The sequence below is a fragment of the Alligator sinensis genome, unplaced genomic scaffold (genome assembly GCF_000455745.1).
Source record: "Alligator sinensis unplaced genomic scaffold, ASM45574v1 scaffold1738_1, whole genome shotgun sequence".
Taxonomy (NCBI): Eukaryota; Metazoa; Chordata; order Crocodylia; family Alligatoridae; genus Alligator; species Alligator sinensis.
This window is the reverse complement of record NW_005843189.1, coordinates 179632-202961: the sequence shown is the minus strand read 5'-3', so window position 1 is coordinate 202961 and position 23330 is coordinate 179632. Positions and strand designations below refer to the sequence as shown.

General features: G+C 40.9%; 1 protein-coding gene across 1 annotated transcript in view; it reads right to left on the bottom strand.

Annotated features, from left to right (window-relative positions):
* FGD6 (FYVE, RhoGEF and PH domain containing 6) overlaps positions 1-23330 on the bottom strand; it is a 106048-nt gene that overhangs the window by 19234 nt on the left and 63484 nt on the right. The window contains exons 6-14 of the mRNA XM_025194397.1: positions 20201-20352; positions 17614-17770; positions 15784-15871; positions 9506-9556; positions 8301-8359; positions 8116-8187; positions 6671-6739; positions 4596-4679; positions 3051-3130 (exon numbers count right to left, since the gene is read on the bottom strand). Coding sequence (XP_025050182.1) covers positions 3051-3130; positions 4596-4679; positions 6671-6739; positions 8116-8187; positions 8301-8359; positions 9506-9556; positions 15784-15871; positions 17614-17770; positions 20201-20352 — 812 coding nt within the window. The remainder of the gene's footprint in view (positions 1-3050; positions 3131-4595; positions 4680-6670; positions 6740-8115; positions 8188-8300; positions 8360-9505; positions 9557-15783; positions 15872-17613; positions 17771-20200; positions 20353-23330) is intronic.

Here is a 23330-nt window from a genome sequence, read left to right as displayed (position 1 = left end):
CCTCTGGAGTCACCTCAGAATCGGTATACAACTGCTTTTGTGTACAATGAATATATCGATTAAGTTTGTCAGCAAGAAGAGCAGAAAAAAAAGTACATTTCGCTGTAGCCAGGTAAGAGTAAATTCAAACAGTTTTGTAATATGGCATAAGCTTATAAAACGTAAGATGAGAGATGATTCTCTAGACATCCACTGTCTATACTGTATCTCTTTGAGAGGGATAGACATCTGGATTTTCCCTTCAGCTTGCACATGCCTCTTCATCATAACACACGGGCATTTCCTGAGGATTAAATACAAACTGGAGATTTTCAGCTGCACCTGGAGACCTCAGCTCCACCCAAACTGTCATTAATCCTCAGTAAATACCTTATGCTTCCATTATTATTGTTTAAATGATCCCTCTTGAAACAATAGTTTCCCATGATTTTTAAAAAGGGAAGGAGAAGTGAAGGTTCTTGAAAGGTGCAACATTGACAGTACTAGAAAATAGTCTTCTAAAAACACAGACTAGTAAAGGTAGCAGCAGTGCAAGTATCAATATGCTTTAAATATTGAGATTTGGGGCCCCTTCCTCTCCAGCTGTTAAATTTCAAATGATTTACCCAACCCCTAGCCTCTAACTAGACCAATGATTCTCAACTAGTGTGCTAAGGCATCCTGGGGTGCCATGATATCCTTTGAAGGGTGCCACAAGGTGTTAGGAAATTAGCCAGGTGTGAGAAGATAAGCAGATAAGTGCAGGCTCAGTCCCTGCCTGACTATTCCCTTGCCCCCTGTGCCTGATTCCTCTGGAAGGAGGTAAGCCATGTAATAAATAAGTTATTTTTAAAATGTGGTGCTGCTTAGTTCACAAAAGTTATGGAGAAGCGCTTCACATCTAACAAGGTAGAGAACCACTGGACTAGACTGTCCAAGAAGCATACCACAAACAGCAGCATATAGTTTTTTGACTTCACTCTTTTTTCTATGAAAAGTAGGTCAAAAGGTTTGATGGCAACAATTTTCAGGCACTCTAAATAAATTGGAAGAAACAAATGCCATCCACTTACGCTTTAGAGATAATTTAGAGATTATGATTTATTTTATATAGTATCTTATAAATAAAATCATCATAACACCACATTAGGTAAGGTCAGTCTGCATGTGCAGTGGAATCAGTTGCTTCAAAATGATTGTGCCCACACATCAGTATGAAACATTAGTTTTTTCTTGTATAATAAAAAACAGACAAATCCAAATGTATGGGATTCACAACCTGATAACTCTAAGGATAAGTTACTATCTTTTTCAAAAAGCTGAAGTGTCATACTAACAAATACAGGGAGGGCAAAGTCATATCCTGCATTTTTGCAAATGCTGTTTGCATGCCTGTAAGAGCTCTATCATCAGTGCATCTAAGTACTGCAGGTCCTATCCTGTGCCTGCTGGGTATAGAATCAAGCCCATGTTTTATCTAGTGCATCTTCTCCAAAGACACAAAATTCCTATGAGACATTTATATAAAATCTAGTGTAAAGACAAAAATCTTCACTCTTCCATTATAAATAACAGTCATTACTCAGACAACTGTGATATTTGCTTTTGCTATTCTGACAAGCTAATGTTGATTCCTCTCTGCTAGAGAGTATGGGTGCCTATACATGAGCATGGAGGCTGCTCCAACACACTGTAATTACAATGCATTGGAACAGACTTGATTAATTGAGCCTGCTGGAGCGTGGTAATCACCGTACTCCAGCCAATGTTAGCGTCTGGTGTATCAGTGTCCCCACGCTTCAAAATGGAGATGGAGGCACTTTAACTAAAGCCCCCACCCACTGCCAGAGCACATGTAAAAACACCCTATGTTTGTGTTGTGCAAACATCCTGATGTCAGTTAATGCAAGGTCATCCAGTACACGTAGCAGCCCATTCTAATTCTGCTTTAGTAAGAGAGGAGGAAATGTGTCCTCTCGTCAGCATTGTCACAAATGACAGAACAAATAAAATTCATGGCTCAAATGCTTTAAGAACAGCATTGCCTTTGGCAAAGGCAGCTTTGTAAAGGCAGACAAAAACTGTTCTAAGATGATTTATCCTTTGAATGCCATCTTGGAAAATTTAGACAAGCACAGAATCTGTTTTTTTCATATATCTATAATTTAATGCCAATTTTAAGTTGGGCTTCAGTACTGCTCCACACTGTTTCCTGTTTCAGTTACATCTGTATTAAATCTAGATGACTCATAAAAACTCCCTCAAATGTATATCATAAGCCCGGTTATCAAATCGGTTCATTATATAATTCATGTCTCCCCTTATTAGTGATAAAGTAAACTAGTAGAGAAATGTGGTCACATATTGGTAACTTTGGAAGAGAGACAGAAGAGTCTAAATTAAAAACTATATTTTCCTCTATCAAAACCCAAATTAAGACTGCTGAAGTAAGTCATTTTAAAAGTAGTAATGTTTTCTTTTCAACAAGTTACAAGAAATAAGATTTCAACTTACTTAAATATCAGTTTTTATAGGACATGGCCGACTTGAGGGTAACTCCCTCTTTCCACCTCAATTTGGTTAACAGTTGAGCGTTGTGATTACAGCAGCATTCCTATACAAGTGCAATCATTGTCCAGGCAGTTCAAAAAGTAACTATTTTAGTATAGAATCTGAGCTTTTCCCACCAGTGGCAAGGAAAGACAGAAGTTTTCCTTAAAAGTTAAGATGAGCGGTATGTCGGTGGCAGTGGATACATACACAAACTAAGTTCACATAGTGCCTGGGACCCACTGCCTATGACTCCATCTTTTCTCACTCAATCAATGGCAATCTCATTTTGAATTCTGGTTTTAAACAACTTAGATAGGATTTTAAACTAAACTAGTCTGTGTTCATTGCAAGCACTCTTTATACTCCTACAGTTACTATTCCAGCCAAAAAATGAAATCAGTTGCATTAATACAGAACAATGAGCACAGTATTAACAAATATGCTGTTCCATATTTGATGGAATACATTTGATAATGTAAGCTTTTAAATATTCATTATTCACTTATGATGTTATTTACCTCGCTGACAGAATAAAGGATCGCTCTACACTTTCTATGTTCAACTCATTCTGGTAAGCTTCATGGGTTGGTTTTCTAACCTACAGTGGGGACCAAGGAAACAAAAATACAAACTGAGTTAATGAGTCTTAAGAGTTATCTGTAACTATAGCCAAACTGAAGCAATACAGAAGGTGACAGAAGTGAAGAAGAACTCTTCAGTAGTTCATGCACTATCACATCACCTGCTTTACCTGAGACTAGTTAGAGGGGATTTTTGATGTTTTTGAGCATTATGCCTGGTAGGCGAGTCTGACGGATGATCCCGAAGTTTTTAATAACAGGTTAGAAAAATACTTGCCAAGGATAGTTTTGACACGGATGAACCTGCCTTGAACAGGGGAATGGATTAGATGACCTCCTGAGTTTCCCTTCTAGTCCTATTTTTCTATGATTCCAAATCACAAGGTTCAAATTTAACTGACTCTGCAAAATGGAAGTGAGATTCTGCTGACTTTAGCTTAGGGCAAAGAAGTTCCTTGATACAATTCATACGGGACACTGCTGAACTAAATACCCCTCAGAGGTTTAGGAGATAGAAGTCAAGTGTAAAATGCATATAGTATTGGTTTCTAATCGGAAAACTACTGACATGTGCACGCTATTAATCCTTTCAACTCACCTCAACTGCTGTCAGCATTGTGCTAGCAGCAGCCCAGAACTGACCAATTACTGCTAAGAGGCAAGATGCTCCCAGTAATAATATAAGGAGACTTGCACTGAAGTATGAACCTCCGAGAAGAAGCTAAGCACATACTCTGAGTAATGCTAATAAATATTAATAAGGTGCCAAAGGTTGAGAAGCAGGCTGGTCAAGTGTGAATTAGTTTAAGTGGTGTTTAATATTAAAATCAGTAGAATTTGAAAAATAAGTACCATCCTCATGGTTTAAATGGCTGCCCACTTTGCCCACAAGAATATTTTAATGAAGCAAGAAAAAACAGGTTCAACTCTGGTGCTTCTCTTGGAGGCACTATTTTAAATCCCCCTCTCCCCACTTAATGCTTGCATTTCTCCCCTGAGGATCAGCAGTCTTTGGAGACTCAGTTGTGGAGGATTTGGCCCATCAGGAAGTAATCAGACAGTTATAACTCTATGTGTTTTGGGGACAGACAAAAAGTTCAATGGCTGCTGGGCAGGGGGAAGGGCCATTAAAAAATACACTAGAGAAATAGGAAGGTTTTCAGGGAGGCTCAATACTGAGCCAAATGGCAGTTAAAACTAACTTGCGATAATAGAACTGACTGAAGGGGCCTGAAGTCTGGCACACCAACAGCATATCTAGACCATGCTCTATACTACTCACCTTTAGTCACACACACCAAAGTAAGTTTCCTCTTAGCTGACTACCCTGGTCCCCTAGTACTGACTGTACTCTTTAGTAGTCCAAGAACCACAGAAAACAAAAACTATGAATTTTAATATTTATTTTCAATAATTAACTTGTCTATGAGTTAAAGTATTTTTTGACAGCAAGTTTCTCTAGCAGATACCTCAGTGACTCACCTTCATTCCAGTCAATGAAAGCATATTGTTGAGTTTATACATGCCAGATTGTACTGGAGTTGTATACAACAGGGCATCATTAAACTGCAATGAAAAACACCATTTTTCAGTGACTAAAGGGTGCTTAAAGATAGACAGATTATTTTTGGTATATTGTATTAACAATACATGAAATACATAAAGAAATGATATACATATATTGAAAGATTAGACTAACAGGGTGTAATGGATACATTCCTGGACTACTGTTCTAGCAGGATCTGAGAAGAGGAGTCTATTTACTTTTAAATGAAGGTAGTAATACTGTACTTACATTCTGACTATCTAAACATATTGGTCAGATTTTTAAAGGCATTTTGAAGTGCCTCAAGATACAGATAGTGGGATTTTCAGATGTGCCAGAATACCTACCTGTATTTTTAAGTACGTAAATATCATCAAAAATCTAGCCCAATGAGAGCAGAGTCAAAGCTATCTACTAATTTTGGGTGTCCAATTTGAGTGCCTGATTTTTCAGAATACATGACAGTATGCACTTTATGCAGTCAAAGCACAGCTCCCACAGACTTCACCTGCAACTACAAGAGCTCGGTACTTCTGCAAGTCAGGCCCCAGCATCTCAAACCAGGCACCCAGAAATTGGAAACACCTGATCGGTGTCCATCTGTGAAAAGTTTACTTTATGTGAATTATTCAGCATTTGAGGCAAAGGCAGGTAAAGAATTCAATTCTCTCAGAGCAGCATTCAACTGTTTTAGCCCTAAGGCCCTGCTTCTTCCTGTAGTCTTATCTCACTCACCCTTTCAAATTTCTGCAAAAAGTGAGGTCAGTTGTCCTACAGACAGCAGCTTTAGGTACTACAAGCCTATGATTCTTTCCTAGAGCAGATAAACCTTGTGCACTGGATGGGGCTGTGCTTTTATGGGGAAAAAGTAGTATGGGATCCTAGAATTGTAATTGAAGACCTACCAACATGCATATGCACAAGGTGGTCAATTTAAAGTTGCACAGACAATTTAACTAAATAGAAAATAAGGAAATTGTTTATTCAAGTCAAAATTATTTTCCTGCAATGGGAAAACTCAAAAGCTCACAAATGGAGAAAACAGGTTCATACCAGCAGAGAAAGTATTCCACTTGTGGAAGTGTTTGGGTAAGTAGTAGATAGAACTTTTGCTGGGAAGCCAGTTGTGAATGTGGCAGTAATGCTCAGGCAATTTCATATTTTTCAAATGAAGATGAACAATATCTTAAGTGAAAATTAAATCTTATAAAACTTATATAAGCAGCTGTTATGATGGTCTATAATCTTTTATTGCAACAACTTTTGTTTAAAACCCCCCCACAAAAATACTGTCCAAAGGCAGACATGTAAATACCTATACTCATTAGATACAATCTTTAAATACTGAGAGAAATACCAATCTTTAAAATACTTTCAATGTTGAAAGGGGAAAACAAATACAATGTACATTTAATCATATATTACTAAGTTATTAATATTATTTGTTTGGCAGTAGCATCTAAGGTACCAACTAAGACAGCGGCCTTATTGTGTTGGACACTGCATAAACAGTGAGGCAATCTCTACCTTCAAGTGTCTGCAATTTGAATAGAAGAGCCAGACACAGAATGGGAAGGAAAGGAGAGGCCCAGAGAAGAAGTGACTTGTCTAAAGCCAAGAGAAGTGACTTGTCTAAAGCCAAGAGCATGTCAGCAGAACAGCCAAGAATAAAACCTTGAAATCAATCCCTACCCAATACTCCATCCAAAGATGTAAATGTGTATTTTAAAAGAATGAGAAGTAATGCCTCAACCACCCAAATTTTAGGTTTCAAAGCCTATTAATATTCAAGGAAGTAAAGGTGTTCTAAGTTTTTCAAGATCATGCTTTTTCCCCCCACCCCCAACAGCTCTTAAAAAACAGTAGCTGAGCCTTGTTCAAACAGTGGGAATGCTTATTTGTTCTTTTTTAGCGTACATGATACAGAATCTTGTTTAACTGTACTGAGAAGGCAAAACAGTGCTCAATTTACTCTGGCATTAGGCTTGCAGATATATACATGGCACCTCACCAGAAAAAACATTCGTGGCTGCATGACCTTCCTGGACAGCTTCATCAATGTTCCTTCTTTCAGGAAGACCTGGTAAGTTAAAGCAGATAAACAAATTGATTTAAAACTCAGTTGCTGAGGACACAAACTGAACAAATAAGCTTCCTCTTTCTTTAAAGTTATTATTCACATAATTTATTGATGCCCTTTTTACAGACACAGAAATAATATACATAAAGCCCAAATGAAGAAAAATTTGCTGTTCTGAAATAGAGTTTCTAACAAATTTATTGTAAAAAAAACCCACTCCTGAATAAAATGTCCCTAATATCCTTAGGGGTTTAAGCCAATATAAAAGATATGAATAAGGGAGGAAAACTATTTAGTCAGAATGTGTCTACTTGTCACAATATACAAATCATACTTCAACAAATGAAAAAGGTAGCTCCTAATAAAAGTGAATAACCAGACCTATCAACTAACATAGTTTCCTATGAAAAGCTGAGCCTTAAATGCAAGATAAAATGCAACATCCAAACTAAATAGATTAATATCCAATTCAAATAAAATTGCTATCTTATTATGTATATGGCTGCTCATACAAACTCCAAAGGCTGGGTTATGGGCTCATTTCTGCAAACATACAGATATGTAACTTCCTTCCTGTGAGTGTCGAAGTGTTGTTGTAGCAGTTAGGGTCCAGGAAACATGCTAGAGACAGAGTTCTATGGATGTCCTTTTACTGGAGCAACATGGTTGGAATAGACTTAGACAAGCTTTCGAATACAATGTAACCTGAAGAAAGCATTGTATTCAAAAGCTTGTCTAAGTCTACTGCAACCATGCAGTTGGTCCAATAGAAGATCATCTGCAGAAATTCTTGCCCCTCTCATTCGTCCTGTGAGTGGTTTCACTGAAATGAACAGAACTGCAACTGATAAGGCAGATCACAAGAATAAAGCCTCCCACATCTGCAACTCACTTAAGTCACAGTATGAACCAGTACAGTTCCTCAACAATGCACACAAGTGATGCCACAGAAACTACCAAGCTCATACTGTTCAAGTGTGACTATGACAAGGATAGAAAAGGTTAGGAACTCCAGGCTTTCTCCAGCTCAGCAGTTGCTGCCAATCCCCAGGTCTCATTAAAGTCAACAAGCATGGTGTGCTCCAGCTTATCTTTAAGTCTTGAAGCAGAAGCAAGGCTGCCAAGCACAGCTGCCAACAAAACACATGTATATGCATAGGGCTTTATGAGAACCTACCAGTTTTAATACATAAGAACATTTTTTCCCCAAAAAGTTAAAACAACCCTTGAGAAGAAATGTGTGTTCTACAATCAGCAATTAAACAAGGAATCATTTTTCTCTGCACTTTAACAGTGGACTTCTATGCTTTGTATTACCACAGTTTGTACTGCAGTTTCCTTGCTGCTGTCTACTAACTGCTATCTGGGGCACTTACCCTTCCTGGTTGTACAATCTCATGGTGTCCATTTAAACTGTACTGAATCTGCATAAGCTTTTGAAAGTTATCCTACAAGGGAAAAATACACACAAACAATTAGAACTGCTTTTAAAATTTAATTACAAAATCATTTTGTGATGACATGACTTTAATTGGTCACTTTTCAAACACAGGATACTTACGCCTTGTTTCATGATGTCATTAGCATGGTTGGCTACTTCTATGACAACAGCCAAAGCATCTGAAGTGTGAAGAAACAATATTTTTGTTATACAGCTTTGTCAGTGGTTCCTCCTTCAAAAATACATTTGCTTTTTTTAAATTTTTCTCTAAATTAGTTTCCAGTTTACTCCTTTCATACATTTGACAGCTCTGTACACATGCTCCTTTTCACTGCTATATTGTTTAGTCCCCCTGGTTGACACAGCAAGTGGGGAGAGAACAACATTAGTTGACTTGGGAACCTCAAAAGTGTGTACAGAGTTCCAAATTACTTTTAACTCTTTTTTCTTAATGAACCAGTTTTTCCAGACCTGTTATTGATGGAAGACCACCACTGGACCTTTTGTCACTGAAAAAAATATTTCCACACAAAACAATCTAAACCTACTTTCCATCTGCTTACTTTAATAAAGAATATGTGTGCTCCAATTTATTTCTACTGCACAGCCAAACAGGTTTGAATGCGAGTTAAGATCTTAATAAAGAACAGTGTTTGAGAACCTATGTCCAATGCAACCCTCCTGAAGATGGCAGGATTACAAGGGTGTCAGCAGAGGGACAACACAACTGGGGATTTGCGTGAAAATAACCAAGGGACCAATTTAGAGCCTTTATAATCAGTTATGATGCAAACAAGGAAAAAATCTTAAATTTCAGATTCTCAATTTTCTAGGGAAAGCTGATTTTGTCAACTTTTAATATTCTTCAAGGGGAACAAACGATCATTTTTCAGATAAACTTGAAACTAAACAGATAACACCTCCATTTACCATACATTAATAGGGATCTACCCAATTTACAGGGGCTGCCCTCCTGCAAATTTGTGGACAGAATGGAAGGCTTGGCAGCTATTCTGTGGGCAGAGTACAGCACTGCTCCTTACTATGGATTGGTGGAGGGCATGGGGCCACATAACAGCCAATCAGCAGTGAGGGGCAGGGGTGGCAGCCATCTTGCCAACAGCCTTTTTAGTGGTCAGCTGCCATCTTCCCCGCCCCAGCAGGCTGCTGCAGCACCCTGAGAACTACTGGCTCCCTCTGTTCCCCCCCCGCCATGGATTTCCTGGGCATTGCCCAGATTTCATGGAATCATGCATCAAATGTTTAGAAATATTTTTGTTTCCCCATATTTAAGCAGTCTTTATGTCTTTAATCAAAATAAATACCTTGAGTATCCCTATAGTCTGCAGATTCCTCTAAAAGATTCTTTAAATAATCTGCATAAAAAATAGAAGGAAAATATATTAGAAGCAAATCAAGCAGTACTACAGAAAGGAGTAAAAGCATACAAATTTTGTTCAAGGAACTTACTTTTTATTAAACACATGCTATAAGTATAGCCCACACACTAGATTTTTTTTAAATCTCTTCAAATCCAAAAACCCCAAGAAATTTTGTAACAGAAAAAACATGTTCTTAGCAGAAGCATAGCTAATCAATATCTGCACAGCACACATATGCTATTTAGGTCTACTTTGGGGAATCAGGTATAAAAAGCATGAATAAACCATGAAATAAATAAAAATGCATGCTTTCACAAACAGAGTTTTTCCCCATATGATACACTTGGATGTCATCCAGAATAAGATCAACAAGCAGAAACTGTTCATTAAATAAAGGCTGTGTGTAATAACATGCATCTATACCAAACTATACTACACAGAATCATTTACACTCAATTGTATGTGGGTAGATTTTAACAGTTACAAATAACAGTTCAGCCTTTATGTTAGCCTGATTATAATTATTTAACAGTATTTGACAACAACAGTTATGTTATGCTTAAGGTGGGGTTTTTTTCAGTAAAAGGAAAAATAAAAAGAAACATGCTACAATTTTGTGCTTTGTTCAATAGTGAGAAAAATCAGTACTTAACCACTAGGTGGCAGACTTGATCAACAACATGTTTGTAGCTTGGAGGTTTACAACCTTCTTTCCTGAAAGGGTGCTACCATCCAATCTACAGTGCTGTTGGAGGGTCTCAGGATGGCATGTTTCATGCAGAACATGCTGGCCCCAGCCCCACCTGCTGCATGTGATGCACAGAGTCCATATGCAAGGATGCAAGCTGCGCACAGTAGAAGAGCTAGAGCTAGCACAAGACTGGCCCTGCACACTGGACCTATGGCCAGTCCAGATCAGGCGCACAGATAGATCACCCCCATGTGCCATAACTGCTCTAATTGGGCCAGAGGAATAGCCATATTTTATGAGATTTGGCACTCTCCCAATGTTCTTTTATTATTATGTCTATCATGACATTAAACTTTCTCTCCCCCAGAACAGGTATTTCCTTCTTCAGCTTGAAGAAACCCTTTTCTGTACCAAAGATTAAGAAAGTGTCAACTAAATCTAGTGTTTTTAAAACCAAATTTAAACAACTGCATGCACAAATACTGAATGGGGAATGACTCGCTTGGCTATGAGGGGGCTACATACAGTGAGTTTCAGGGTGGCTGCAGCCTCCCTGTAGCCTCCTCCCAGCAGCGCTATCCCCCGCCACACCTGGCCCAGGCTCTGCCAGGAACAGGCCCCGGATCTACACAGGGTGGACTGGGGCCAGGGCAGTTCCCAGAGGAGCCTGGGCCAGGTTGGGGGGTGGGGTGGGGTGGCGGTGCCACTGGGAGGGAGCTACAGCCACCCCGAAGTTTGCCGTAACCCACTTATAGCCTCCTGTAGCACCACCACCTGCCCCGTGCCCTGCTCAGGCGGCCCAGGCTTCACGAGGAACAGCCTGGCCCCAGCCCGCCTCACCCAGCACAGATCCAGGGCCCACAAGCCTTCCTGGGCCCTCCTGGACAAGTGACAGCAGCAGTGTTGGGGGGAGCCGCCGGACCAGCCACCTCCCCCTTCACCCGCACCTCCCAAATGAGCCCTTCTCCATCCCACACCCCCAGAAGAGCTGTGGCTTCATCCCCAATTCCTCCTTGACTTGGCAGTGCTTGCCCCTGCCCCAGCCCCTGCCTCCCTCCCGGTGTATCAATGAAATCTACATTTATAGCTTGCAATTTATGAGCCTATGTAAAGAATTTTAAAATGATGCAAATAATTACTTCAGTGCAAGTACTATTGTCTCTAGCCTTGGGATGATGTAACATTTCAGCAAGACATTTACAAAAGCAATATAGTAAGATAAATAGCAGATCTATGGAGAAGAGAAGCAACAGTGTCTACCATAACCAACATGTCCCCTTCTGTATGCTGGACAGTTGAAGCATGGACTGTGTCAGGATGAAAGAGTTAGCATGTGGAGAAGAGAAAGTCCATTCTGGTATATCCCGAATGCAGTGAATCATGACTGCAATTTTATAATCTTCTGCCTTTTCCTCAGGCTTTGTAACTACAAGGTATAATTGAAGCTTCTGTTCCCATTGCCTCCAATTCTCCACAAGATTTCCAGTAAAGGATAATGCTGGTGGAGATTTGAAATGTTCCATTTTTTTTTTCCTTTGAATGAAAGCTATAACCTCCTTAATCAAGAAGAGCCCATGATCTCCCATGAGATCCCAGACCTGCTTTGGCTAAAACTCGCAACGAACATTTTTGACCTACAGGGACAGTCTTATTTGATCATAGTCAACTATTATTCCAAGTACCCTGAAGTTTTGCACCTGCCAGACAAAACAGCGGGCATGATAGTAGCCAAAATGAAGTCTGTGTTTGCTTGCTGTGACATACCTAAAGAGATTGTTTGTGATCATGTGCCATTTGCAAGTCACGCGAAACAATTTGTGACTGACTGGGGTATAACAATCACCCATTCTAGCCCAATGGTCAGGCTGAACGCGCAGTTCAGACCATTAAATCAATTTTTAAGAAGACTTTGCAGGATGGGTCTGATCTATATCTGGCTTTACTCAATCTGAGAAACATGCCCATTACCCGTCTTGATTACGCTCCAGCACAGCTTCTGATGGGGAGACTTTTGCGCCGTACCCTTCCTGCTACAATATCAGTGCTAACTCCTAGACTACCATTGAATGCCACCCACAAGTTGCAGAACCTTCAAAGGCGCCAAATGGAGCACTATGACTGCGTGGCTGCATTCTTGCCACCTCTACGAGAGGGGGAGAAAGTAAGGATGCAAACAAGTACAGGCTGGACACCAGCATCCATCATGACAAAAAGGGATGAACCGCGCTCCTATGTAACAACAACCCCCAGCAGTAATGTCTACAGGAGGAACAGGAGACACTTAAGAAAGGATTACTCATCAGTACCAGCAGAACGTGTCAATGTACCTCAAGAGACGGCAGCAGAACAAACTTCATAAGAAGAAGCAGACCACCACGAGCAAGAGTTTCATCACATTCCAGAGAATCCACCAGTACCCAGGGGAACCTGATGACACCATGCAAACTAAGAGTGGATGTGTGGTAAGACTGCTTGTGAAGTACAATGACCATATGATGGGATAGCAGTAAAGGCTAAACCCCACTGGTGAGCCAAGTGCTAGCAACCTTTGGCTCCACGATCCTGAAATGTTGTGTTAAAGTAGCACCCGATGAACATCCAACTAGTTAAAGAGAGCTCCCAGAGTAAAGAAGGGAGATGTGGTATATGGAATGTACCTTTAAGGGGCCAGCAGTGGGATGACCCAGTCCCTCCCCCTGATGCCCTATGGGTGTGGTTTGGGGTGATGGGTAGCTGTAGTTCTCCCTGCATGATGTGAGCATGTGAGTTGCCGAATCCTGTTCCTAATAAAGATAAAACTGTTTACCACCCCACCGGTCTCTGCTGAATGGTGACTCGAGGACAGAACCCCAAAGGCATAGAGGTGTGAGTACCCTATCCCTGGAACCCAATGGCATAGAGCAAACATTATATCCATGAGATGTAATGGAGGATCCATGTAATTCAACAGGAATCTCACTAAACTGCTCCTCTCCTCTGCTGATCTACAAGCCCACTTGCTTCTGATACTGACAGCTCAGAAGTAACAAACAAGCAGCATCTCCAAGCAGCAGCAAACTGTCACTACTGCAAGCATATGTGGAACTGTATCATAGATACAAGGCTAGCCTACTGAAACAGAGCACATCCAAGAGGAAACTCAGTAGCTGACAGAGCCCTGGCATCTACAGTTGAACTGATTTATTTCCCCCCCCACTTTCTACTCCTCAGTTCTCTCACATTCCTTGCTAATTCATTTGCAGACCAGAAAAAGTTTCCATTGGCTTTGTCCACAGCAGATTAATTTTTTATCACTTAAGTTACCTACATTCTTGTTCTCTTGCTGCCCTACCCATTTTGATGCTGGATCCAAAGCATGTATTTTGAAGACTCAGCAGTGCAGACCTATGTCAAGACTTCCCAATATTAAGCAGAAGGTACTTTAAGTTGATTGAGCAAATGGACTATTGAGACCAGCACCTTCTTCCCTGTTTGTCTCATGTTACCAACAAAGATAATATAATGCAATGTGAAATGGCACTGCAGACTGAGCAATAGTAAGGTAGGTATGTACCTTGAGGAGTCATTTCACTGCTATTTCTCACAACTATATATATAGATACAGCGTGTGTGCGTAGTTGTGGGAAATAGCAGTGAAATAGCTCAAGGATGCACACACACACACACACCCACCCACTCCAGCACAGAAGAAATTCTTATTTTTTGTACTTTTCAGCCCTCCCACAGAACAGAGAAAATTCTATTTAGAAACGAAACTCCGAGTCTCACAATGCAGAGCATGAACTAGTGGCCACTTAAGATGGCACAGAGTCACTAAAGTCTGCCTGCAAAGATTCAATTAATGGACTCGAATCTTGCACAGAACACGGATATTTTAAAATTAAATCTCCCTGCAATCCATAAACATCAGTAATTAGGAACACTTTTTTTTCCCCCCACTCAGCTATGACATCTTTCAACTGCAGTCACTGGCAGGGTCTTTTCCCTGCACTGCCTTTGGCTCCATCTTTTTAATTAGGCATTGGACTATTTTAGAAACAAGGGCCTCTCCACTGAGGTTGGAATTAATAGCAGTCTCCCTGCTGTGCTTTCAGTTAGTGTCCATTTAAAGTAAAGAAAAGGAAAACAAATCACAAAGCTTTTTATAGTCTGACTTTATCCTGTAAGAGGCATGCATATTACTCCTACCAAATAATTCATTTTTATACAGGTTCCAACCCTGTCCCCCCAGTTCCCTGTAAACTTTTAAGGTAGTTGACAATAAAAGATTTTTTTTTTTAAAGTCGCCTAGTGACTGCAATGTAACACTTCAATGTGCTGCATAAAGCAGCATCACTAATATAAACACTGTGGGGGAAACAGCAGTTAGTCGCTACAGAGCCAGAATAGGGTCATGGAGCATTTTATTTTTGTGCTTACTAAATAAGCATAGGCTATTTTAAAAAATTCTCAGCAAGTAGTAGTAGCTTTAAAAACAGAAGCCTAAATATTTAGAAGTCAAGAGAATTGCAAATTCGCAACTGTGTTCTTTATAAAGGAAAATAATAGCGACTAGCTATTTCCATCACTATTTCCCCTTTTGTAGGCTGAGAATAGAGGCCCCAGCATGATTTGGAGACAGCGATTTTCCCAATGTCATGCAACAAGGCAACAGCAGAACCAAGAAAAGAAGCCAAGTCTTCTGAAACCTAGTTCAGTTTGGGAAGCACTGTTTCTGTAACAAGTCTACTACATGGATCAAAAGTTTTGTCTTATAATGCAAATTTAAGTTTACACCCCCTGTTGCTTCCCAGCTGTGGCATCCATGTGGGGGCAGCAAGGATGCACCTTCCAGCTGCCTAGCCCCAGCACAGGTCCCCACTGGCTGAAAGCTGCGCCTGCATCCCTGATAAGGAGTGGAGGACTGGGAGAAGCAGCAGTGGTGCAGGTGCAACTTCCAGATGCCTGGTGCCAGCCCGGATACAGGGATTGCTGACATGCTATGGAAGCCACCCCAGCCTACATCAGACCAGAGGTGGGCTATCAGAACCCGAGACTTGAAAAGGTTGCCAGACACTGTTTTAGATGCAAAACTTTTTTTTTTTTTTTTTTTTTTAAAGATACGACTAACTTCAGAAATAAAACCAGAACTAAAATTTAGTATTTGGATCAGCCCTTCCTTTAAAAGGAAAAATATTTTATATTGAGTTTTCAGTACCTCTTTTCTTCCTTAATTTTATTAAAGTTCTTCCCCTAACAATCTCAACAAATGGAATCCACAGCTGTGGACACAGAACAAATCACCACAAGCTTGAGATGTACAAGATGTATCATTAGAAAACACACTCTCTATTACTGACTGAAAACAGCAGTACATTTTCTTAACACTCCCAGCATTAATGTATAAAACTTCTAAATGCACAGCACATTAAGAGAGCTTCATACACCAGTAGTTAAATGCATGTTATTTGCAGAGTCGCAATTGCCTGAGTATCAGTTTTCTGGGACATGTGAAAACTTGCTTTTAAACTTATAAACAGCTCAGCTGTACCTGTCAATAGCAGCCTGTACTGAGGAATCCTTTGAACTGGCTTGAGGAGATAGTGCTTGAGTGCTAGACTAGCACAGCGAGGGCTCATCTGAAAGATAAACACACATAAACAACAACAATCTCCCAACAGTGGGCAAAAGATTCCCTGTTGGCAAATGAAATGTATCCCCTAATTACTGATTGATTCTATGAGCTGCAGTGGCACACTTTGTGCTATCCTGACTTAATTTTACAGAAGAACACAGACATCTGGTATACCAGGATAAGGTTAAACTTTTAGATGCATTATCAGCACCGCAATTCTAATCACTCCCCCACATGGAATAAAATATGGAAAAATCAGTCATGTGCCATAAAATTAGGAAGACAGAAGTTTACATTGTGTGCATGAACTCAACATATTTTAATTTATTTTATCATATTCTTTTCCTCTTAACTCTCCCTAGAAATGAGAGATCAGACAACCAACAGTAAAGGCATCAGAGAGAGAGGCTCATTTATGATCAGTTGTTAACAACTGGGTGGATCAGAGAAAGACCGCAGTGATCTTTACAGAAGTTTGTGATGAAAAGCCCAAAGACAACAAAAGTAAACATTTAAAAAAAAAAAGAGTCATGCTCCAACAGGTTTAATTTCCACCCTGGTTTCATCTAAAGATAATGCTACCTGTATCAGCAAAAGCCACCTTCATTAACGGGATATATTTTACCATTTTGCTATTTTAGGTCTTGTTTTTTTTGTCCTGCCTCTTGCCTCTCTGTTCTAACTTTAACCTGCTTCTCCACTTACAATAAGTAGCCTATCTAACCTTATGTGCATATGCACAAACAGAGCAGAGGCCATTCAATATGATGCATGTATGAAGTGGGCATATATCTGAGAGCACATGTATGCAGAACAACAGGTCCTATGTGGTTTCATGGTTAAATTACTGCACTTCTGCTTGGAAAGACAAAAGCATTGTGTTGATCTGAGCAGTTCCTTATGTGTCCATTTCAGCAATACTTTCATTATGGAATTAGGTTTATCTGTCACCTTGGCAAAGACAAGTGTTCTCTGATGTTTATTCTAGATCACAGGTTGTCAACCGGGGCTACACATACCCCTGGGGGTACTTGAGAAGGCCCTAGGGGGTACGCACGGGCAGGTGGGGACACAGCACTATCATGCACTATCCCGCACTGCTGTGCAGGAACCATCCACCTGGCCAGATGGGGAAGGGAAAGCTCACATGCAGCAGCTGCCACCACTCTGCATCCCCCACTCCCTGTGTCTGGCTGCCAGAGGTACACTGCTCTGTGTCCGGCCGCCAGAGGTACACTGATCCAAAAAGGTAGAAAATCCTTGTTCTAGATCATGCATTTAGAGCTTATATATCTTCTTTGATCTGTTGTAAGGGGATTAAGTAAGAGCCTGGCACTGGTTCATGATGACAATCTGTTTCTGCATGACTATGGCATCTTCTAGGTTTAAATAAGTACAACATTTTACCCAGTCTTGAAGTGTTATGAGTGACTAGTTATTTTGTTTACCTGCCTTTATTTTTTCTTTCTTTTTTTTTTTTTTTTTTTTAGCAACAGTTGAGTCTTCTGAAAAACCAAGATCCTTTACTGCATCTCAAATTGGGCATGCAAAATCACTAGCTGCTCTTGGAAAACTAGATCCAATACTTAAATACATTCCAGTTCCCCCTCCCACCACTCATTCTCAACTGGAACCTAGAAACAAAGAAGAAATACCAAGTCAAAAGATAATCCTTGCAGTCTTACAAAAGGTCACCAGGACTAAACAGCCACAAGATAAAATCTCTTAGAACAGATTAAAAGATACCTCAAAATCTTTAACAGCAGCAGCAAAACTAGGGTTCCTCTTGCATTGTTCATCTAGTAATGCAATGTTCTTATCAAATTCTTTGATATAAGTTGAATACATTTTCAAGTAGGGTCCTTTTTTCACAAATATATCAGCAATTCTCTGATGAGCAATCCTAGAAATAAAAACTGAGCAATGAAAACACTACAAACAGATTTTTCCTCAAAGCCTTATTTACAGCAAAACATTAATATCTCACTTTAATCTACTGTGGTTAATGATCTGAGGGGCAAAATGACTCAATGTTTAAGGACCTTTCCTGGTAGTCTTCTTGTGTCACCTACAGCAGGGGCTAGCAACCTTTCACATGTTGCAGGCTGGTACAACCCAGTGCTGGCCCAACGTGGTCCACATGGCTTCAGTGGCACGTGAGCAGTAAGAAGGCTTTCCCTGTGCCACGGACAAGGCCAGACAGCTGGGAGGTGTGCCTACACTGCCACTACTTCTTCCAGCCCCTTGCTCCCTGGATGCAACGTGAGTCCAGCTTCTAGTTCATGCGGAGCTACACTGAGACCAGGCATCTGCAAACTGAGTCCACACTGCCATGCTTCTTCCCATCTCTGGCTGTGGCACAAGCCCAGGTGGAAGCTGCCTGGCCCCAGTGAAGCTTCCCACTTGCTAGAAGCTGTACCCACACTGCAATCGCTAGAGCGGCGAAGAAGCGGCAGTACCATAAGCAGAGCTGGAAACTACGTGTCTGGGATCAGATTTTTTAAAATGTAGTTAAGGTTTCTTATGCTTTAAGGATGCTTAAAATAAGGCCTAACTCCTACAGGTGCCTCATGGGATTTTTAAGAGCACCTAAACACTAAGTTGAATCTATTCAAATCATAGCTAGTGCCCAAACCCTTTAGAAAATTCACCCAAGGACTTTTAGTTACATCTTTATATAACCCAGTACCCTTAAAAATCATGATGGTCTGGCCTGTAGGCTTGTCTCAATTTTCTCATTAGTATCAGTGGAGAGGAACGTATGAGACCAAGATCCTAGTTCATACTTTTCTTGGAGCAGAGCTTAGAAGCAAAGACTCCACTGGTGCCAAGGAGGTAGTTACTGTCAAAGAAAAAGGTCTCAGACTGAGAGTGTTTGGTTTCATGACTGTTCCCATGTGAGTGATAGTGTCAACATGCAAGATGCCAAAGGCCAAATGTTCAGTTTCTCCTGGGAGTCACTGCTCTCCCAAGAGAAACAATTGAGAATTCCGATGTTCAAGCTTTCTCCCAGAGGAAAAAACAGCTCCAAAAGGAAAATAACCTAGGAACAACTAAGGTTTAAATCACTCTCAGGACAGTTTATTTTAGGGCAGCAAATGTACATGCTGTGGCTTCTTTCAACAGAGAATACAGTCCTCCAGTGTCGCACCCTAGGAAACAGTGTATCACTCATAGGGAGCAGAACACACCTCCTTCATAATCCCCACATCATGCTGCAGGGATAGACAGGCTGACCATGGGCAGTCTGGGTCAGCCAATCAGGGCTGTCCTATGCACTGCTACCATCTATCACCACTTCACAGGACAGTGGCAGCACTGCAAGCTCTCCGCTCTTCAGGACCGCAGCATTTGACTGTCTGTACATGCAGCTGTGGGCAAGTTTTTCTACAAGGAGAACAAACCTGAGAAAATTCTCCCAAATTATTTGAATGTGTATAAACAGCCAAAGACAGAGTCCTCCTATTGGAACTGGAAGGGATTCAACCACTGCTAAAAATACAGCCAAAGCAACATGGAGCTCAGCTCAGGCAAACCAAGCATTTACTTAGGTTCTTAGTCAGATTTTACAGTCCACACTAAACACCATAGCTACACTATTATTCATACCCAAGCGATATAGCTTAAGGCTGAATCAGATGAGTCTTCATGGGCTACAGTCACTGCAATGTAGACCTAGCCATACTAGCTCAATATTGGATTTGTGGCAGAGCTGGAATAAACTGCTTATCTCACGGGCCAGGTGGGAGCTCAGGGGCCACAGATTAATTGCTCATGGGTCACATATGGCCTGCAGGGAGCCAGCTGGACAGCCCTGGGGTAAGTTACATATGCATGTCATTTTTGTTGCTAAGTTCTTTGCTGCTTTTATTTTTTAAATGAGAGAAGTATTAATGGATTGGTGCCTTGCTTTAAAGAGTAAAAAAAGAACAGAATTTTCAAGGGAATATACATATATAAAGAACCTAGTTAGGTTGCTAAAATTTCTCTCAATGAAGGGCAATGAAGTTTGAGCACTTGGCACTTAAAACAGACCTTTTTGTGGGGGAAGGATGCTAAATACAGATCCATGGGCCTAATTTTAGGCTCCTATTTTTGAAATCTTAGCTTTAGTCTGTAATATGGTTATACAAGCAGAGAGATGCATGCATGTATGTGCATATAATGTCCCCAAGTACCAAATAAACCTTTTAATACACCGCTTCCATTCAAAAATCAGCTCTGGAGTCAAGAAAGGCATATAAAATACAAAACATTTGTGACTATGCTAAGATTTGCTTATCTTCCAAAAATATTAAAATTAAAGAATACTGCATTCCTCATTAATAGTTACCAGTGAGACAGTCTCTCTTCCAATTCTCTTAATAGATCCCGATTGAGTTCATACAGCTGAGGTAGGTAGTAAAGGATCTGATTCAGGATCCTGTCCTCAATTACTGGTTTTCCAAGTTGCCTGGAGGCATGTGCCACTGCGTCTCGGAAATCCTGTAACAGCACAAAGATGATAGAAAACTCCTGTTAGAGGCTGGCTTTCAAGCAACAACAGCATTTCCTTCGCAGTGTTTCCTATTACAGAAGTCAGGATAATACTATCTGTCTTATACTACTACGTGGCTTTAATTTAACTCAACCATACCTTTAAGCCCTTTCAGTCTGATACTAGAACTTTACATTCTCATCCCTTGTGTATGTTTATATGGAAGTCATGTTTAAAATACAAACTTAAATAAACTAGTCAGTGCAGACACTACATACAAAAAAGGCACGAGCTAATCGTTAGTATTAAGGGACATGTCTATATGTTAATTAACTCACTGTTACTAATGCACGTTAAACTTATCACCTCCATAGTGAGGTACTAGAAAAAGGCACAATGTACTATTTTAATGCACATTAGCGAAAGAGCACTTTGTGACACTTAATGTGCATTAAAATAGGCTAGTACACATTAAAGCCCATGTGTAGATGCACCCATTATATACCAACTACTAATATTTAGTATTTAACAAGTCTTCCAGAGTCTTAAGTAATTTCATGTCAAGGTTACAGCTAATACCATTTTCTGTATGGGATAATATTATACCAGCTGACAAAAGGATGATAGAATATTTTTAACTGAGTTGTTTATGAAAACAGGCACATCTTGAATTCAATATAGCAAAAATATTGCTTAGGGACATTAAAAAAAAAATCTATTAGAGCAAAATGTAGTCTCACAAAACTACAGCACATCTAGTCTCCCATTCACAGCAATTTGTTTATACATGTCAGTTTACTATAAGTAAATGAGAACCCTGGAGCTATCAGATTATTTTTTATTATAAAAAACATTTTACACTCAAAATATTAGCTTACTTGAGAAAGTGTGATCTCTCAACCAAGAATTGGTACATCTTCTGTGTTAAACTAAACTTCTGATTGGAGAGAGCATCATACTTATTAGTCCTCTCAAAAAAATGGAGGAAAATCATTGGAGCTTTGGCTTCACTGGGGCCAGGATTTTACTGATAAGAAATACCATTAGCTAGATATGTTTTCCACCACTTACAAACAACATTTCAGGGATCTTTAAGACCATTGAAATGCTGGTATGCCTTCCTTGAATAGCTGTATATAAAAACATGAGTTAAAGCAGGGGTAGGAAATGTTTTTGGCCGGAGTGCTGAAAAAAACGCAATGTCTACCTTGCAAGGTGCCAGAGTGCTGGTATGCCAGAAAAACAAAACCAGGGCAGGGGTTACATGGCAGGACGCACTGCATATTAATATAGTTAATCAAAAATGTTGGGGTTTTTTTTGTTTTGTTTTTTTTTTTTTTTTTTTTTTTTTTTTTTTTTTTTTTTTTACAGTATCCTTTGTTCTGGTGTATTTTTTTTGTTAAGCATGTTGTGATGAGAGAGAAAGAAGAGAAAGAGAGACAGAAAAAAGAGGTGAAAAGAGAGACAAAGAAGAGGGAGAAGAGAGAGAGGGAGAGAGATAAAGGAAGAGAAAGAAAAAGGAGAGAAAGAAGAAATAGAAAAAGAGAAAAAAGAGAGGAGAAAGAGAAGAGAGGAGGAAAAGAAAGAGGGTGAGAAAGAATAAAGAAAAAGAAAGAAGAGAAAAAAGAAAAGGAGAGAAAAGAGGAGACGAGAAAGAAAAAGAGGAAAGAAAAAAAGAGACAAAAATAAAAACAAGAGAAAGCAGAGAAGAAAAGAAAGAGAGAGAAAGGGAAACAGAAAGAAGAGAGAAAAAAAAGGAAGAGAGGAAGAGGGTGTATCCCTCGCCACCCATGCCTCCCAACGCTACCAGCTGTGGCTCAGGCCTGCTAGTCCAGGGCAGTGTCCAGTAGAGAGGCAGTGACATCCCAGGAGCAGCCACCACGGCTGGGGCACTTAGGCCCCCCTGATGGTCCTGGAGCAGGGGGAGCCTGGGTCCAGGGCTCGAGCAGACAGATGCCCCATCCCACCTGGGTGGGGGCAGCACCAGGGTGCTCAGTGCCAGGGCTGGGTGCTCAGGGCAGGGTCCGGGTGGCACAGGGAGAAGTAGGTGTGAGGGGAGGCACTGTAGGCAGGCCAGCCCTGCCAGGCCCTTGACAAGGTAGCAGCTGGAGGACAGCAGGTGCCAGGTGGGAAGCAGGAGCTCCCCTAGAGCTCTGCAGACTTGGGCCACGGCAGGTGGGCAGGCACCTAGCAGCACCTGAGATGGGGCATGGCCCACACAGCTCTGTGGGGATGAGCTGCAGCTGTCCTGCCCGTGAGGAGATTATGCCTGGCCGGGGCAGTTTCCCAGGCTCAGGGGGCTCCCGGCTTGGCCTCCCTGCATACTGGGCACAGCACAAGTGGGGCAGAGTCCCACCCCAGTGCAAGGGCTAGGCCACAGGAGCCTCCTGTGTCCCAGGAACAGCTGCTGCAGGCAACGCTTGGGGCCAAGCTGGCCAGAAGCCTCCAGCATAGCGGCCCTCCATAGTGTCTGCCTGGGCCCTGGCCTCACCTTCCCACAGCTCCCCTCCAGGGGCTGGGTGGGCTGGAGGGCACAGCCCAGGGACAGGGGGTGGGGTCAGCAGAACACAGTCAGTATCCCTGACCCTGCCCGAGTTCTCCTGACTCCACCCCCAGTGCCACTGGAACCTGTGGCTGCTCGGGAGGTGGGAGCAGCAACTTAAAAAAAAAAAAAAAAAAAAAAAATTTAAACAATTTCCTCGCACACCACCTGGCATGCCGAGGAAGAATGTCTCTGTGTGCCACTAATTGGCATGCATGCCACGGATTGCCTATCCCCGAGCTAAACTGATGTTTAAAATGACAAGGAGTAAAAGCTGTCAAATAAGCAGTAGGCTCTATGGCTGTAATTGTATATATTTTTAGATGAGGCAATCCTCCATAACTTTTATAGACTTGAGTAGCACCCTATTTCAGAAACTAAATGATTTATTGTATGGCTTAACTACTTGAAGGGGCTGGGAAGGGGAAGAGCAGCCAGCAGGAA